This window comes from Jaculus jaculus, chromosome 3 (assembly GCF_020740685.1).
Source record: "Jaculus jaculus isolate mJacJac1 chromosome 3, mJacJac1.mat.Y.cur, whole genome shotgun sequence".
Classification (NCBI taxonomy): domain Eukaryota; kingdom Metazoa; phylum Chordata; class Mammalia; order Rodentia; family Dipodidae; genus Jaculus; species Jaculus jaculus.
In genome coordinates, this window is record NC_059104.1 from 95,190,848 (window position 1) to 95,209,184 (window position 18,337).

At 43.0% G+C, this 18,337-nt stretch overlaps 1 protein-coding gene across 1 annotated transcript in view; it reads right to left on the reverse strand.

Annotated features, from left to right (window-relative positions):
- Positions 1-18,337, reverse strand: part of Cbl (Cbl proto-oncogene) — an 89,904-nt gene that overhangs the window by 69,652 nt on the left and 1,915 nt on the right. Inside the window, exon 2 of the mRNA XM_004667369.2 lies at positions 887-1,134. Coding sequence (XP_004667426.1) covers positions 887-1,134 — 248 coding nt within the window. The remainder of the gene's footprint in view (positions 1-886; positions 1,135-18,337) is intronic.

Sequence of the window (18,337 nt, forward strand, 5' to 3'; positions counted from 1 at the left end):
GCACAGGCTGACCTGGACTTCCCTATGTAATCTCAGGCTGGTCTTGAACTCACAAGATCCTCCTACCTCTACCTCCCGAGTACTGAAAAAACATTTTTTTTATTTTATTTGAGATTAAGAACCAGACAGGGGGGGTGGGGGGGATGAGCGTGCCAGGGCTTTCATCCACTGTAAACGAACTCCAGACGCATGGGCCACCTTGAACAATCTGGCTCACATGGGTCCTGGGGAACTGAACCTGGGCCTTTGGCTTTGCAGGCAAACACCTTAACTGCTAAGCCATCTCTCTAGCCCCAAATCAACTTTTTATATAAAACACACACCTTTATATCACATATTAATTCTCTACTACCATTAATATAAAATTCAAACCAGAGACAGTGCTCTTACTTGCTGTGCTAGCATGAGATCTCAGTTTAATCCAGCACACGAGTAAAAAAGCTGAGTGTGGCCACGCAGGCCTGCCTGCTATCCCAGAGCAGAAGTCACATGCCAGAGGACTGCTGGGGCTCCCTTGTCAGTAATTCTAACCAAAGCCCCACAAGCTCCAGGTACAGTGAAATCTCAGAGAAATGAGGTAGAAGGACAATAGGAGAGAACACCCGACATCCGCCTCTGGCCTTTGCATGCGCACACACATACATGTCTGTGTACACATTTGCATACACTTCACACAATACACCACACAGGGGAGGCAGAGGTAGGAGGATCAACTGAAAGTTCCAGGTCAGCCTGAGCTAGAGTGAGACCCTACCTCAAAAACAAACAAACAAACAACTACACCACACATACTATACACACACATCAAAAAATTCAAACCAACTCAACTATTTCTGACAGGCAAGCACAGACCTGAATTAATATTTGTGTAGCATTTCTCCATTACCTAGGCTGAGAATTCTCCTCATACATTCTTTCTTTCCCCTCCTTGAAGAGGCTAATGGTCTGCTTAGTTTTCTTCATCAAATTCTCCATGAACACCCTAAAATACTCATTTTCTCCAAGTGTCTCCATCTTCCCCTCATATCTTGACAAGACAGTACGGAGATGCTGATAGGTATCAGGCAGCAGGTCTAAGATATAAGGTGGGCTGTTCTTGAGCGCCAGCTTTGGGTTTTGACACAACCGCACCACCTGCAACAAATGGAAAAGAATGGCTATTACTTGGAGGACCTTAAGGACAATATCCTTTTTAAGTTTAAAAAGAAGTTATGAAATATGTGCTTTGGCAGAAATATGAAAAATGCGTGAGAATGTAAGGAAAGATCTACAACCCAATTCCATAGGCAATCACTCTTATGTTACTAATGGTCCTCCCAGAAGGGTGGGTTCTTAAAACTATGAGAAGGCTGAGCATGTAGCTTACTAGTAGAGTACCTGCCTGTCAATCCCCAGGCAAGAACCAGTGTTACAGGGAGATGTACCACCTTACCCCACACTTAAAGCTCAATTTCCAGAATTCAACATAACCATCATTTTTTGGTGTATATATGGCATGTGTGCACACATGTGCAGAGCCCAGAGGAAGAGGTCCAGTGCTGTCCTCTATCACTCTTCACTATATGTCTTTGAGACAGGGTCTCCCTGACCCTGGAGCTTACCAGTTTTCAACTAGACTAGCTAGCCACTGAGCTATCTACACCCTCCTCAGTGTTGGGGATAGAAAGGTACACAGCCATGCCCAGCTTTTTATGTGGGCACTGCGGATCCAAACTCAGGTTCTCATGCTCCAGCCCCAACAACCTTTGTTCCTAACTACTGACATTAATTCATTTTATATTGTTAAAAAACTGATTATTTGTAGTTATTCCTATATTATGTACACTTTCCTTTAAAAAAAAAAAGATATGTGGGTGTATATATATACATTATTTTTGTATTGTTCTTCTGTGTCTGGAAAAGATACCAACAGAAAATTCCAGAAAAAAAAAACCACAAGCACAGATCCTTGATATACAACAGGCTGTCAGAATTTGCAAGCAAGTACTTTTAACTGTTGAGCATCATTCCAACCTCAAAATTCCAATTTAATAACTAACCATCAAGAACTCTTCAAACAGTAAGGCCATATACACTTAAAAACTGTATTATTTTATTCTCTCTACACCATTTCTGGCACTCTTGAAAAACAGCCCAATAAAAGTCTTACCTATGAAGACAAGCTGAATCAATAAAAATATTTAGTGCATTAATATTTTAATAGTATGTTAGGAAGCTCCTCATCCTATGAGGTGATCAAGCCAAGGAAGCAACTTAAGTTAAGAAAAAAACATGGCCAGGTATGGTGGTGCACGCTTTTAACCCCAATCGTTGGGAGACAGAGGTAGGTGGATCGCCGTGAGTTCAGAGCCACGCTGAGACTACATGGTGAGTTCCAGGTTAGCCTGAGCTAGAGCAAGACCTACCTCGAAAAAAACAAAAAAAGAAAGTCTCCACACTGGAACACAACTAACTTCATTCTAAATGCAACAAGGTAAATAATTAATAAATAACCCCCCCCCAAAAAAAGTTCCCAATTTATAAAAACTACATTCCAAAGCCTGTTTTAAGATTTTAAAAAAATATATTTTATTTATTTATTTGACAGAAAAAAGAGGCAGATAGAGAGAGAATGGGTGTACCAGGGCCTCTAGCCACTGCAAATGAACTCCAGATGCATGCTCCACTTTGTATATATCTGGCTTACAGAGGTACTGGGGAATCAAACCTGGGTCCTTAGGCTCCATAGGCAAGTGCCTTAACCGCTAAGCCGTCTCTCCAGCCCTATTTTAAGTTTGATGCTGTAATTCAAAATATTCTTTACAATAAATATAGCTGGACTGGAGAGACAGCTTAGCGGTTAAGACATTTGCCTGCAAAGCCAAAGGACCTCGGTTCGATTTTCCAGGACCCATGTAAGCCAGATGCACAAGGGGATGGAGCAGTGCACACGTCTGGAGTTTGTTTGCAGTAGCTAGAGACCCTGGTGTGCCCATTTTCTCTCTCCCTCTTTCTCTCTCTCAAATAAATAAAGTTTAAAAAAATATATATATATATATAGTTACCTAGTTGCACCCTCAGTACAGTGCATGGTAAGTAGTGAAGTGATGAACACTGAGAATAAAAAATTAGGAGCAGGGGTGGGAGAAATACCTTAGTGGTTAAGGCATTTGCCTACAAAGCCACAGGACCATGGTTTGATTCCCCAGAACCCACATAAGCCAGATGCACAAGGGGGCGCATGTGTCTGGAGTTTGTTTGCAGTGGCTTGAGGCCCTGGCCATGTCCATTCTCTCCCTCTCTCTTTCTCTCTCTCACAAATAAATAAATAAATAAAAAGTTTAGTTAGGGCCAAACATGCCCTGTATATAAGTATTACTGTGTGTGTGTGTGTGTGTGTGTGTGTGTGTGTGTGTGTGTATGTAGTTGTTGTTTGTTTGTTTGTTTGTTTGTTTGTTTTTCAAGGTAGGGTCTCACTTTAGTCCAGGATGACTATGCAGTCTCAGAGTGACCTCGAACTCAGTGATCCTCCTACCTCTGCCTCCCAAGTGCTGGGATTAAAGGCGTGTGCCACCACACCCGGCAAATATTTTTTTTAAAAAAAGGAGATAACGGCCGACCGAGTATGTACCTCAATTGGTACAATGCTTGTCTAGGACGCAGGAGGCCCAGGGTTCAATCCCTTGCACTACAAAAAGGTGACCCATGAGGTTGGGAAGATAGCTAAACACACCTGCTTGCAAAGCCTGTCAGCAGGGGTTCAATTCCCCAATCACCTACATAAAGCCAGATGCAAAATTTAGCAAAATCACTTGGCTTCACCAGGTATATACCTTTAATCCCAGCACTCAGGAGGCAGAGAGGTAGGAAATACACCATAAATTCAAGGCCATCCTAAGACTTACATAGTGAATTTCAGGTCAGCCTGGACTAGAGTGAAACCTTATCTGGGTGGAGAGGGGACACCAAGAGAGTGTGAGGATGGATGCAGACAACAACAAATGTACATATAGAGGCAGTTAAACTAAAGGTTGTACCTGACAGGTTTTGATTTTTCTCTATGTCCATTCAGCAAATGCTTCAGGCTGTGGACAATGGAAATGAAAAGACAAGGTCTCTAAAGCTGAGGAAAGCTGTCAGGCCATGAAAAACAATAAAAAGAAACTCAGCAAGGCCACCCTGAGACTACAGAGTTAATTCCAGGTCAGCCTGGACCAGAGTGAGACCCTACCTCGAAAAAAAAAAAAAAAGAAACTCAGCAAGAAAACCTCAGGCTCTCCTTTGAAAATTAAAGTAGGGCAATATGTTTATAGATAGACTTCTCAGATGTGCCATGTAGGCTGTGAGTTGAAATTACAGGACAGAGCCAGCTATACGGAATGCACAGAGCAGGGACAAAGACAGAATGGTGACCAAGAAGTAATCATGGCATGATCATGGTATACTGTCTATATTTTATTTATTAGAGAGAGAGAGAATATGGGTGTGCCAGGGCCTCCAGCCACTGCAAACAAACTCCAGATGCATGTGCCCCCTTTTGTATCTGGTTTATGTGGGTCCTGGGGTATCGTACCAGGATCCTTTGCCTTTGTTGGCAAATGCTGGTAAACCATCTCTCCAGCCCTCTTATGGGAAGCTTTTGATAAAAGGTTAACAATGAGGGCTGGAGAGATGGCTTAGTGTTAATGGTGCTACAAAGCCAAAGGACCCAGATTCAACATAAAAAAGGACCAACATAAGACAGATGCACAAGGTGGCACATGCATTTGGAGTTCATTTGCAGCAGCTGGAGGCCCTGACTCGCCCATTCTATCTCTATCTGCCTCTTTCTCTCCCTCCCTCTCTTTCTCTCAAATAATATAAATAAATAATAAAATATATTTTTTAAAATAGTTAACAATGGAGGTTGGAGAGATGGCATAGTGCCTACAGTGTTTGCCTGAGAAGCCTAAGGACCCCAGGAGCTTCGATTCTCCAGGTCCCATGTAAGCCAGATGCATTAGGTGGCACATGCATCTGGAGTTCATTTGCAGTGTCTAGAGGCCCTTATGTGCCCATTCTCACCTCCTTGCTCTCCCTTTCTCTGTCTCAAATACATTTTTATTTTATTTTATGTTTGTTTTCTGAGGTACGGTTTCTCTCTAGTCAGTCCAGGCTGACCTGGAATTCACTATGTAGGCTCAGGGTGGCCTCAAACTCACAGTGATCCAATCTCCTACCTCTGCCTCCCAAGTGCTGGGATTAAAGATGTGCGTCACAACGACGGGCTCAAAAAAAAAAAAAAAAAAAATTAACTTAACAATGGAGGGGCTGGAGAGATGGCTTAGCAGTTAAGGCATTTGCCAGCAAAGCCAAAGGATCCCAATTCAATTCTCCAGAACCCACATAAGACAGATGCACAAGGGGGTGCATACATCTGGAGTTCATTTGTAGTGGCTGAAGGCCCTGGCAAGCCCATTGTCTCCCTCTCTTCTCAAATAAATAAAATAAAATAAAATAAAATAAAATAAAATAAAATAAAATGTTAGCAATGGGACTAATAAATGATGTTCAATGCCATAAAGTTAAAAAAAAAAGTTAAATCTCTCTTAAATAAATAAATAAAAGATTTTCTTAAAGAAAGTTTTAAAACTTGTCAATAGCCAGGTGTGGTTACCAGTCTGTCTTCTCAGTTTGTATCCATTTAGGAGTTTACTAATTTGTGCACTGAAAGAAAAAAAAAGAATTAAGATAAGCAGAACAGCAGCTGTCACAACACTCTTTGCTGGATCCCAGAAACTAATTATTCCCATATAGTCTTCCTGCTTTAAGATATATGTGGGGGGCTGGAGAGATGGCTTAGCGGTTAAGCACTTGCCTGTGAAGCCTAAGGACCCCGGTTCGAGGCTCGGTTCCCCAGGTCCCACGTTAGCCAGATGCACAAGGTGGCGCACGCGTCTGGAGTTCGTTTGCAGTGGCTGGAAGCCCTGGCACGCCCATTCTCTCTCTTTCCCTCTATGTGTCTTTCTCTCTATGTCTGTCGCTCTCAAATAAATAAATAAAAAATGAACCAAAAAAAAAAGATATATGTGGGAGGCTAGAGAAATGACTCAGAGGATAAGGCACTTGCCTGCAAAGCCTAAACAACCTAGGTTCGATTACCCAGTACACATTTAAAGCCAGATGCACCAAGTGGCATATGTATCTGGAGATCATTTGCAGCAGCTGGAGGCCCTGGCATACCCATTCATTATCTCTTTCTCTGCTTAAAATAAACAGGAGGTGGGGCATGGTGGCACACACCTTTAATCCCAGCACTCGGGAGGCAAAGGTAGGAGGATTGTCCGTTGAGTTCAAGGCTATCCTGAGACTACATAGTAAATTACAGACCAGCCTGAGCTACAGTGAGACCCTACCTCGAAAAAACAAAATAAAAATAGTATTTTTTTTAGTCTTTTTTTGTTTACTTTTATTTATTTGAGAGCGACAGACACAGACAGAAATGGGCACGCCAGGGCCTACAGCCGCTGCAAACGAACTCCAGATGCGTGCAACCCCTTGTTCACCTGGCTAACATGGGTTCTAGGGAATTGAGCCTCGAACCGGGGTCCTTAGGCTTCATAGGCAAGCGCTTAACCACCAAGCTACCTCTCCAACCCTTAGTCTTTTATTTGGGGGCTGGAAAGATGTCTTAGTGGTTAAGGTGCTTGTCTGCCAAGACAAAGAACTCATGTTCAAAGCTCCAGGTCCTACATAAGCCACACTTACAAGGTGACGCAAGCATGCAAGGTCTTACATGCATACTGGGTGGCATACACATCTAGAGTTCAATTACAGTAGCTGGTGGCCCTAGCACACCAATTCTTTTTTCTCCCTCTCTCCCTCCTTAAAAAAAAAAAAAAAGGACCGTCTGTTGTTCTAGCCTCAAATAAAAAAAAAATTAGTTTTAGTTATTTGAAAGAGATAAATAGGCAGAAAGACTCACCAGGGCCTCCAACCACTACAAATAAACTCCAGAGACATGTGCCACCTTATGCATCTGGCTGATGTGGATCCTGGGGAATGAAACCTGGGTCCTTTGGCTTTGCAAGCAAGCACATTAACAGCCCACTAAAAATACTTAAAGGACTTCCTTTGTAGCAGCTAAAGGCCCTAGTGTGCCCATTCTCTCTCTCACTTGCTCTGCCTCTCTCTCTCAAATAAATTTAAAAATGGGCTAGAGACAGTAAGTTAAAAAGGAGACATAAAGGGAAGAGAAAGGAAAGGAGGAGGGTACTTAATAGGTTGATAATGTATATATGTAAGTACAATGATTGAGATGGGGAGGAAATATGATGGAGAATGGAATTTCAAAGGGGAAAGGGGGGAGGGAGGGAATTACCATGGGATATTTTTTTATAATCATGGAAAATGCTAATAAAAACTTAAAAAAAAAAAAAACAGAAAAATCCCCTTTAATAAAATCTACTGTCTTGTTTAGAAACCTAAAAAAAGATACCTCAAAAAAACAATAAATAAGTAAATCATGAAAAAAAAATGGGCTAGAGAGATAGACGGTTTAGCAGTTAAAGAGCTTGCCTGCAAAGCCAAAGGACCCAAGTTCAATTCCCCAGGACCCAAATAAGCCAGATGCACAAGGTAGCAAATGCATCTGGAGTTCATCTGCAGTGGCTACAGGACCTGGAGCACCCATTCTCTCTATATATCTGCCTGTCTGTCTGCCTATCTGTCTCTCTCTCTCTCAAATTTAAAAAAAAAAATTTTTTTAATATATTGAGCCAGGTGTGATAGCACATGCCTTTAAAGCCAGCACTGGGGAGGCAGACGTAGAAGGATTGCTGTGAGTTTGAGGCCACCCTGGGATTACATAATGAATTCCAGGTCAGCCTGGGTTAGAGTGAGACACTACCTCAAACACCTACAAACAAAAATGAATAAATAAAATATTTCTTAAGCAATACTTCATAAAAGAAAGAAAATGATATTTAGGATCCCATTCACACAATGAAGGCTTCTTCTGAAGACTTCCTCCATGGCAAACCCAAGCTAGAGGAAAAGGCCAAAGTCAGTAGGGAAATGGCAGTCAGTCAGTGGTGGCTGTGAGTCGAAACAGCAGACAGCTGAGTACTTCTCACTTTCCACCCAGCCTCCACACTGCAAAAGATGGCTAAGCGGATGTGAACCCTACGGACCTAAGTTTGACTCCCCAGAACCCATGTAAAGCAGGTGCACATGGTGGTGCATGCATCTGGAGTTCTTCATCAAAGTGGCTAGCACAGTGGCTAGAGGCTCTGACACATCCACCCCTGCATAATAAATAATTTTAACAAAAAGCTGTAGCAAAGACACTAAGAATCACTACTGCATTTGGTTGGTGGGAGGGGACGGGACCCAGTACTTTGTAAGTGCTGGGGAAATACTCGGCCACTGACCACAGCCCCAGCCCACCACTGCTTATTTCTAGCAGTCACGTCATGGTAGTGGCACTATTTCTCAACAGCACCAGGTCCCAGTGACTGTGCACTGTCATCGTTAAAGCTCTTCCCTCGTTTTCGACGCTGCAGCAGGAAGGAACATTGTGGGGAGTGTGGGGCTGGTTTCCAGTGCTCCTGCCTAACTACTCCCACCTATTTCCTCCAGCACGAAATGTGCTGATCACGAAAACACTTCACAATGACTTGGTTGTTATAATGTCCCTCCCTCCAACAAACCTAATGTTCATCAGAATTAACAATTCCATTGGAAACCGTGACTGAAATGTAGGCTGCTTCCAAACTAATACTGCATTTTTCTTTGAATGTTCTACATTAATCCTTACACAAATGAACTCTGCTAAAGAGGAAGACTGGGGACCAGTATGATGATAAATTATGAGCTCACTTTATATACATTATCAATATACAAGTTTTCCATCAAAAACTTAAAGCAAGCCGGGCGTGGTGGCACACACCTTTAATCTCAGCACTCGGAGGCAGAGGTAGGAGGATCGCCATGAGTTCAAGGCCACCCTGAGACTACATAGTGACTTCCAGGTCAGCTTGAGCTAGAGTGAAACCCTACCTTGAAAAACCAAGAAAAACAAAACAAAAAAAAACCTTAAAGCAGGGGCTGGAGAGATGGTTTAGAGGCTAGGGTGCTTGCCTGCAAACCCAAAGGACCTCGGTTCGATTCCCCCAGTATCCACGTAAACCAGATTAACAAAGTGGCACATGCATCTGGAGTTCATCTGCAGTGGCTGTGAGCCCTGGAGCACCCATTCTCTCTCTCTTTCCCTCTCTCAAATAAATAAATAAAAATAAAATATTTTTTAAAAACTTAAAACAAGCTCAAGAGGACATTATCTTCTTTCTTGACTTAACCAAACCTGTAACCTTTGAGCATCTGACTCTAGTCACACAAAATATCCATCTGCTATAAGTTTCACACAGGAATTATAAAGAATTGTATATTCCATCATGGATAGCCAAGGGGTTCATGAGATTCCTACCCTTCCCTGGGAAGCCACTAGCAGTTAATGGTCACAAGGGGAGGTATATTCTTCAGTGGTATACTTACTGGTAAACTGCCCTTTCTCCAGGAAATAACTCCACATCCATGCTCATGCAAGCAACTCTAATTAAACTCACTTTGTCAGTAAAGCAGTAATTTTAAAGAGATATGAAAGCTGGGAATGGTGGCACACGCCATTAATCCCAGCACTCAGGAGGCATAGATAGGAGGATTACTGTAAGTTCGAGGCTACCTAGCGAATTCCAGGTCACCCTGGACTAGAGAAAGACCCTACCTTGAAAAACAAAAAAGTAAAATAAAAATTTTAAAAAGACAAGAAAGTAGATGAACTAACTACTTAGGAAGAGGAAAAAATTTGAGCACAAGTGGGAGAAGAGAGGATAACAAGAAGTCAGTATGATTAAAATACATTATACACATACATGAAATTGTCAAATTAATTTAAGAATAATTTCATACCAATATTTATTTGTTTGTTTATTTATTTATTATCCCAGCACCTGGGAGGCAGAGGTAGGAGGATTGCTATGAGTTCGAGACCACCCTGAGACTACGTAGTGAATTCCAGGTCAGCCTGAGCTAGAGCGAGACCCTACCTGGGGGTGGGGGGAGTTGCACATAGCAGAAGACACCTGTAATCCTAGTATTTGGAAGGCTAAGGCTGGAAGACTGCAATTTCAAGACTAGCCTAGACTACACAATGAGTGTCAGAGCTCCAGGTTAGCCTGAGCTACAGGGAGACTGTCTCAACCAAAAAAAAAAGTAGCTAATAAATACTTAATTCAATAATACTAGTTAAAGGGTTGGAAAGAGAGATGGCTTAGCAGCTAAGGCACTTGTCTGCAAGGCAAAACAATCAACAACAACAACAAAAAAAAATGGTGATTACAAAAAAGAAAAGAGCGCAAGCCTTTAATCCCAGCACTCGGGAGGCAGAGGTAGGAGGATCGCTGTGAGTTCAAGGCCACCCTGAGACTACATAGTGAATTCCAGGTCAGCCTGAGCCAGAGTGAGACCCTGCCTCGAAAAACCAAAAAAAAAAAAAAAAGAAAAGAAAAGAAAATCTATAAGCAGTATGTCTTATGTTTAAAGTTAAGAAAGAAGACGGAGACAGCTCAGCAGTTAAGAGGCACTTCTTTTTATTTATTTATTTATTTATTTATCATTTATGAGCCACAGACAGAGACAAAAAGAGGCAGATAGAGACAGAGAATGGGCACGCCAGGGCCTCCAGCCACTGCAAACTCCAGATGCGTGTGCCCCCTTGTGCATCTGGCTAACATGGGTCCTGGGGAATTGAGCCCTGAACCGGGGTCCACAGGCTTCACAGGCAAGAGCTTAACCGCTAAGCCATCTCTCCAGCCCAAGAGGCACTTCTTACAAAGCCTCACAGCCTGAGTTCAATTTCCCAATATCCACATAAAGCCAAATGTACAAACTGGCACGTATGTCTGGAGTTCATTCACAGCTGCAGGAAGCCCTGATGTGCCTATACACAACCCACATACATTCTCTCTCCCTCTCTCTCTAATAAATAAATAAATGGTTTTTTTAAAAAATAAAATAGCTGGGCATGCACACCTTTAAACCCAGCACTTTGGAGGGCAAGGATAGGATTGTCATGAGTTCAAGGCCACTCCAAGACTACCTACTGAATTCCCTGGACTACAATGAACCCCCCCCCCTTTAAAAAAAAAAAAAGCCAACTGCCCTCCAATTGGACTGGAGGCCCGCTCCGTGGGGGGAAACACATCCCTGATACTGAAAACTTAAAACAGGGGTAGTCATGAGCCCTAGGGGTGTAACATCTGATGTCTGGAAAAATGTACATACTACACTTACCAAACTGCCCAGTAAGCACTTCGCTTAATATTTATACCGTTATATTAACGCCACTCTCACTTTGGGTAGAGAATCTTCTCTTTTCAGATGGCAGTGACTTTGGGATGACTCAGAAGGTATCATAGTGCTGGAAAGAAGTGACTGGAGTACTGAGTAACATCTCAATCACACCTTCCAAAGCTCAGGGTCTAATGCGGAAGAGGTGGCGGAAAGAATGTAAGAGTCAAAAGGGTAGGACTCCTTACAACGTGCTCCCTCCAGACATAAAATGGCCTGGATATCCATGACCTCACAGTGCCTGCTGGCACTACCTACACAAGACCTTCATAACAGGAGGAAAAGACCATGACATCAAAATAAAAGAGACTGATTGAGATGGGGAGGGGATATGATGGAGAATGGAATTTCAAAGGGGAAAGGGGGGGGGGTATTACCATGGGATACTTTTAATAATCACAGAAAAGGTTAATAAAAATTGAGAAAAAAAGCCGGGCATGGTGGCGCATGCCTTTAATCCTAGCACTCGGGAGGCAGAGGTAGGAGGATCGCCATGAGTTCAAGGCCACCCTGAGACTACAGAGTTAATTCCAGGTCAGCCTGGACCAGAGTGAGACCCTACCTCGAAAAAAAAAAAAAAAAATTGAGAAAAAAAGCAGCAGCAGAAGAAGAAGCGGGGCGGGGGGGGTGCACACCTTTAATACCAGCACTCTGGAAGCAGAGGTAGGAGGATGGCCAAGTTTAAGGCCACTCTGAGACTACATAGTGAATTCCAAGTCAGCCTGGTCTAGAGTGAGACCCTACCTGGACAGGCAAGGGGAGAGAAAAAAGAAAAATGCTTGCATTGTGTTTGGGCACACCAGGGTCTCTTGCCCTACAAATGAACACCAGATGCATATGCCACTCTTTTTTGTTTGTTTGTTTGCTTGCTTTTTGTTTGTTAGGGTCTCACTCTAGTCCAGGCTGACCTGGAAGTCACTATGTAGTCTCAGGGTGGCCTCAAACTCACAGCAATCTTCCTACTTCTGCTTCCTGGGTGCTGGGACTTAAGGCACGCACCGCCATGCCCAGCTCTACTTTTTGCATCCAGCTTCACATGGGTGCTGGGAAATTTAACCTAGCCAGGAGGCTTTGCAGTTGTCTTTAACTGCTGAGCCCTAGAAAACTTTCTTTCTTTCTTTTTTTTTTTTTTTTTTTTTGTTTGTTTTATCAAAGTTGGGTCTCACTCTAGCCCAGGATGACCTGAAATAGTCTCAGGCTGACCTCAAACTCACAGCAATCCTATCTCAGCCTCCCAAGTGTTGGGACTAACGGCATGCACCACTACTTTCTTAAACTCAAAATGCAAGAGCTGGATCCACGCCTATAACCTCATCACTTGGAAGGCTAAAGAAGGAGGAATGTAATGAATCTGAGGCCATCCTAGGCTACAGTTCTAGGAAAGCCTTGATTGGTTACAGAGTGAAACCTAAAATATTACTAACTTAATGCTCTTCTAGTTCAGAGCTGAGCAAACTATGAAATTATTACCTGTAGTCTTTCCCTCCCTACAATATTTGTAAACAAAGAACAGCTTTTACAGTTTTAAGACTCTTAACAATGAAGAATACAGGATTAAGCATGTAGCCCAAAATATTTACTGTCCTCCATGCCTAGCAAACCCTCCTCTATTTCACAATGGTGTTTTACATCTCTCACTAAGTTAAATATCAGATACATTAAAATCTGCATTTAAAGTTACTTACGTGATTCCTTCCTCTCCAGGTCTAGTCTGTTTACTACTAGCCATTCTCCCTCTCCCCCTTCCCACCCTCCCTCCTCTCTGTGACAGTGTGTGTGTGTGCACGCGTGTCTGCACTGCAGGTACAGACCACAGCATACACGTGTGTGGAGGTCAGAGGACAACTTTTGGGCTAGTCCTCACCAGTCCACCTCACTTAAGGCAGAGTTTCTCTCTCTGGATCTCACTCTGCTGTTGTTCTTTGTTTTGCTCACCCCAAGGTTCCAGAAAATTCTGTCTCTGCCTCCCACCTCTCTGCAAGCCTCTCATTTCTGCCAACGGACTAGGATTACAGCAGCCCACCATACCTTCTGTCTTTTTACATGGGGTCTAGGGTTCAAACTCAGGTACTTGGGCCTGAATAGCAAGTGCTTTATCCACTGAGCCACCTCCCTAGTCTACCACTTTCTTCACAGAAGTATTTATACAAATATTTCTTACAGTATTCTGGGGAGGCCAAAGGAAGGGACTTAGGGAGGGAGGAAGAAAAACCTAAAACCAAACAAACAAAAAGGCTAGAGGGCTCAGGATGCAGCTCTGCTGGTAGAGTGCTTGCCTGGCATGTACCGGGTTTGATCCCCAACATCACATAAACCACGTGCATGCTTTTCATCCTAGCACTGAACAGGTACAGGCAGAAATATCAGAAGGTCAAGGTCATCTTCAACAACATGGTCAGACCAGGTCCAGCCTGGGCTGCATGAGACACTATCTCAAAATACACAAAACTAGGGAGGAAAGGAAATAATGGTACCAGTACATGATGTGTCCATACAAAATTTCTACTTAATATACACACACACACCTGAAAGAAAAAAATTAAAAATAAAAACATACAGGTAATGCTGGAGATATGGCTATGCAGCTAAAGGCACTTGCTTGCTTGCAAAGCCTGCCAGCCCAGAGTTCAATTTCCCAAAACTCACATAAAGCCAAATGCACAAAGCAGCACATGCATCTGGAGTTCCTTTACAGTGGGAACAGGCCTGGAACACCTATTCTTGTTCATATATCCACTCCCTTCTTTCTTATTGCAAATAAACAAAAGTATTTTTAAAACCTACAGGGCTTGGGATGGAGAGATGGCTTAGTGGTTAAGGCGCTTGCCTGCAAAGCCCAAAGACCCAGGCTTGATTCCCCAGGACCCACGTAAGCCAGATGCACAAGGTAGCACATGTGTGGAATTCATTTGTTGTGGCTGAAGGCCCTGGAGTGCCCATTCTCTCTATCTGTCTCTCTCCCTCTTCTCAAACAAATAAAATTAAATAAAGTTTAAAAAAAAAAAAGGAGGGCTGGAGAGATGGCTTAGCGGTTAAGCACTTGCCTGTGAAGCCTAAGGACCCCGGTTCGAGGCTCGGTTCCCCAGGTCCCACGTTAGCCAGATGCACAAGGGGGCGCACGCATCTGGAGTTCGTTTGCAGAGGCTGGAAGCCCTGGCGCTCCCATTCTCTCTCTCTCCCTCTATCTGTCTTTCTCTCTGTGTCTGTCGCTCTCAAATAAATAAATAAATTAAAAAAAAAAAAAAGGAACCTAAAGCCAGGCGTGATGACGCACACCTTTAATCCCAGCACTTGGGAGGCAGAGGTAGGAGGATTGCTGTGAGTTCAAGGCCACCCTGAGACTACATAGTGAGTTCCAAGTCATCTGGGCTAGAGTGAGACCCTACCTCAAAAAAAAAAAAAAAAAATACACCTAGAGGTCTACTATGTCTAATTTTTGTTTAACAACAAGAATTTTAGCATAGGCATTTTTCCAACAAGTTTAAGTTCAATAATGAATAATAAATTAGTGAATTGGGTCTATGGTGAGCAGAACCCATGACTTATACCAACTTCTCCATATACAGATATTCAATACTGAGTGAAGGGAGAAGACTGATAGTCCCCCAATGCTAAATCAACAAAATGACTAAGAGTGGGCTGGAACAGAGCAAATAGGTATGAAATAGTAACTTGGGACTAAATTCAATAAATATGAAGGACATGTGTGGATGTGACAGTTCTTCACTACTCATATAATACCATGGGACATCAGAAAGTTGTGACTGTTAAAAACTTTCAACAAGCTAGATAGGGTGCCTCACACCTTTAATCCCAACATCCTAGAGGATACCCTGAGTTCAAGGCCAGCCTGAAGTATAGAGTAAGTTACAGGTCAACCTTGGTTAGAGAGATCCTGCCTCAAAAATAAAAACAAAAACTTCAGGGCTGGAAAGATGGCTTAGCAGTCAAGCGCTTGCCTGTGAAGCCTAAGGACCCCGGTTAGAGGCTCGATTCGATTCCCCAGGTCCCATGTTAGCCAGATGCACAAGGGGGCCCACGAGTCTGAAGTTCATGTGCAGTGGCTGGAGGTTCTGGCACACCCATTCTCTCTATCTGCCTTCCTTTCTCACAGTGTCTGTCGCTCTCAAACAAATTTTTTAAAAAATGAACAACAACAACAAAAAAAACACTTCAGACAGGCATGGTGGCACATGCCTTAATCCCAGCACTTGGGAGGCAAAGGTAGGAGGATCACCATGAGTTTGAGGCCACCCTGAGACTACATAATGAATTCCAGGTCAGCCAGGGCTAGAGTGAGACCCTACCTCAAAATACAAAAAACAAAACAAACAAAAGAAAACAACTTCAGCAATAAAAATGAAGTGAAGAACCACCCCCAAGACACCAAGAAGAGCGTAGTGCAGATGACGCACACTAGCAACATCACAGAGGTGCTAAGGAAATGTGTGTGGAAAGGACAAGCCTACAGGACGAACACTCATTTTCATTTCAGCAGATAGCAACATGTGGTACTGGACACGTTACTGAAGTCATCTCTGAGACAAGCAGTACAAGAATAAAACATCCCTCTTGCTAGACTAGAAAGAAAAGCTAGACACCTACTGTCCTTGAAACTACAATGCCTAGGCTGAAGAGATGGCTCACCTGCTAAGACACCTGCTTGCAATGCCTAATGACCCAGGTTCAATTCCCCAGTACCCACGTAAAAGCCAGATGCACAAAGTAGTATATGTGTCAGTTCACTTGCAATAGCTGGAGACCCCAGCACACAGACTTTGTGTGTCTCCTCTATTTATAAGTAAATAAAAATATGTTTAAAAAAAAAAGCATAAAATCATTTTCACCACAAAGTTTGGCTCCACCAGGAGTGGTGGCAAATGCCTTAATCCCAGCACTCGGGAGGTAGAGGTAGGAGGACTGCCCTGAGTCCAGGGCCACCCTGAGACTACAAACGGAATTCCAGGTCAACCTGGCTTAGACTGAAACCCTACCTCAAAAAAAAATATTTTTTTAAAGAACACTCTGGTTCCTCCTTATTCCTCAAGTAATTAAACATTCTAACAAAGAACAAAAAGTCAATACTCAAGAGATGAAGGAGTAGAGGAGTTGTTTGGACTACCATGCAAAATAGGGCTCTCTATAATTTATCCTTCATTTGCAGAACCACACATTTTTAAAGGTATTTTAAGGAAGTCACTAATCAATATAATTCTGATACACTAAACCCACTTGTGTCCTATATGACATGAAACTAATAAACTAATAACAAATATTTTTCTATGCCAGAAGTCTGTGGTGGTTTTTTGTTTGTTTGTTTTGCTTTGTTTTTCGAGGTAGGGTCTCACTCTGGCTCAGGCGGACCTGGAACTCACTATGTAGTCTCAGGGTGGCCTTGCACTCACGGTGATCCTCTTACCTCTGCCTCCCAAGTGCTGGGATTAAAGGCGTTCGCCACCACGCCCAGCTCAGAAGTCTTTTTTTAATATATCATTTATTTGAGAGAGAGGAAAGGAGAGGAACAGGAAAGAGAAAGAATGAGCCCATCAGGGCCTCTTGCTGCTGTGAAGGAACTCCAGATATATGCACCACTTTGTGCATCTGGCTCCATATGGGTACTGAGGAATCAAACCTGGGGCCAGCAGGTTTTGCAAGCAAGTGCCTTTATCCACTGAGCCATCTCCCCAGCCCTATACCCTAAATCTTTAATCTCAGGTCCCTAAAATGCAAACGTATAGGAAATGGGGAGATGTCACAGTCCATAATGCGCTTACCATACAAACATAAGGACCTCAGTTCAGATTCCCAGCACCCGCATAAAAACCAGACATGCGGGCTGCAGAGATGGCTTAGCGGTTAAACGCTTGCCTGTGAAGCTTAAGAACCCCAGTTTGAGGCTCGATTCTCCAGGACCCACGTTAGCCAGATGCACAGGGGGCGCACATGTCTGGAGTTCGTCTGCAGTGGCTGGAGGCCCTGGTGCGCCCATTCTCTCTCTCTCTCTCTCTCTCTCTCTCTCTATCTGCCTCTTTCTCTCTCTGTCGCTCTCAAATAAATAAATAAAAATGAACAAAAAAATTAAAAAAAAAATCAGACATGGTACAGACACCTAATAATCCCAGCACTGGAAAATCAGAGACATAAGGATCCTTAGGATCCTTCCTAGCCCACTAGTCTGTCTGAATCAGTAAGCACCAGGTTCATGAGAGACCCTGTCTCAAAAAATAAAGGGAAGAGCTGGAGAAGATGGTTTAGTGGTTAAGGTGTTTGTCTGCAAAGCCAAAGGACCTCGGTTCGATTCCCCAGGACCTAAATAAGCCAGATTCACAAGGAGGCGCATGTATCTAGAGTTCATTTGCAATGGCTGGAGGCCATGGCACGCCCATTCTCTCTCTCTCTCTCTCTCTCTACCTCTTTCTCTCTCAAATAAATTATTTATTTATTTATTTATTAAATAAATATTTTATTTAAAAATAAAAAATAAAGTGAAGCAGGGGTGGTGTCACACACCTTTAATCCCAGAACTCTGGAGGCAGAAGTAGGAGGATCACTGTGAGTTCCGGGACAGCCTGAGACTACATGGTAAATTCCAGGTCAGCCTGGGCTAGAGTGAGACCCTATCTCAAAAAACCAAAATAAATTAATAAAGTTGAGTAATTGATAAAGACACGGGTGTCCCCTCTGACCTCATGTACAGCCACACATATATATGCCCACACACACATGAACACATAAGCACAACATACACCAAAAAAAATGTAAGCCTTACTTACATTAACTTCAGGACTTTTGTTTTTTGTTTTTTTTTTTTTTTTTTGAGATAGGGTCTCACACTAGCCCAAACTGACTTGGAATTCACTATGTACTCTCAGGATGGCCTCAAACTCACAGTGATCCTCCTACCTCAGCCTCCTGAGTGCTGGGATTAAAGGAGTGTGCCACCACACCCAGCTAAACTTCAGATTCTAAC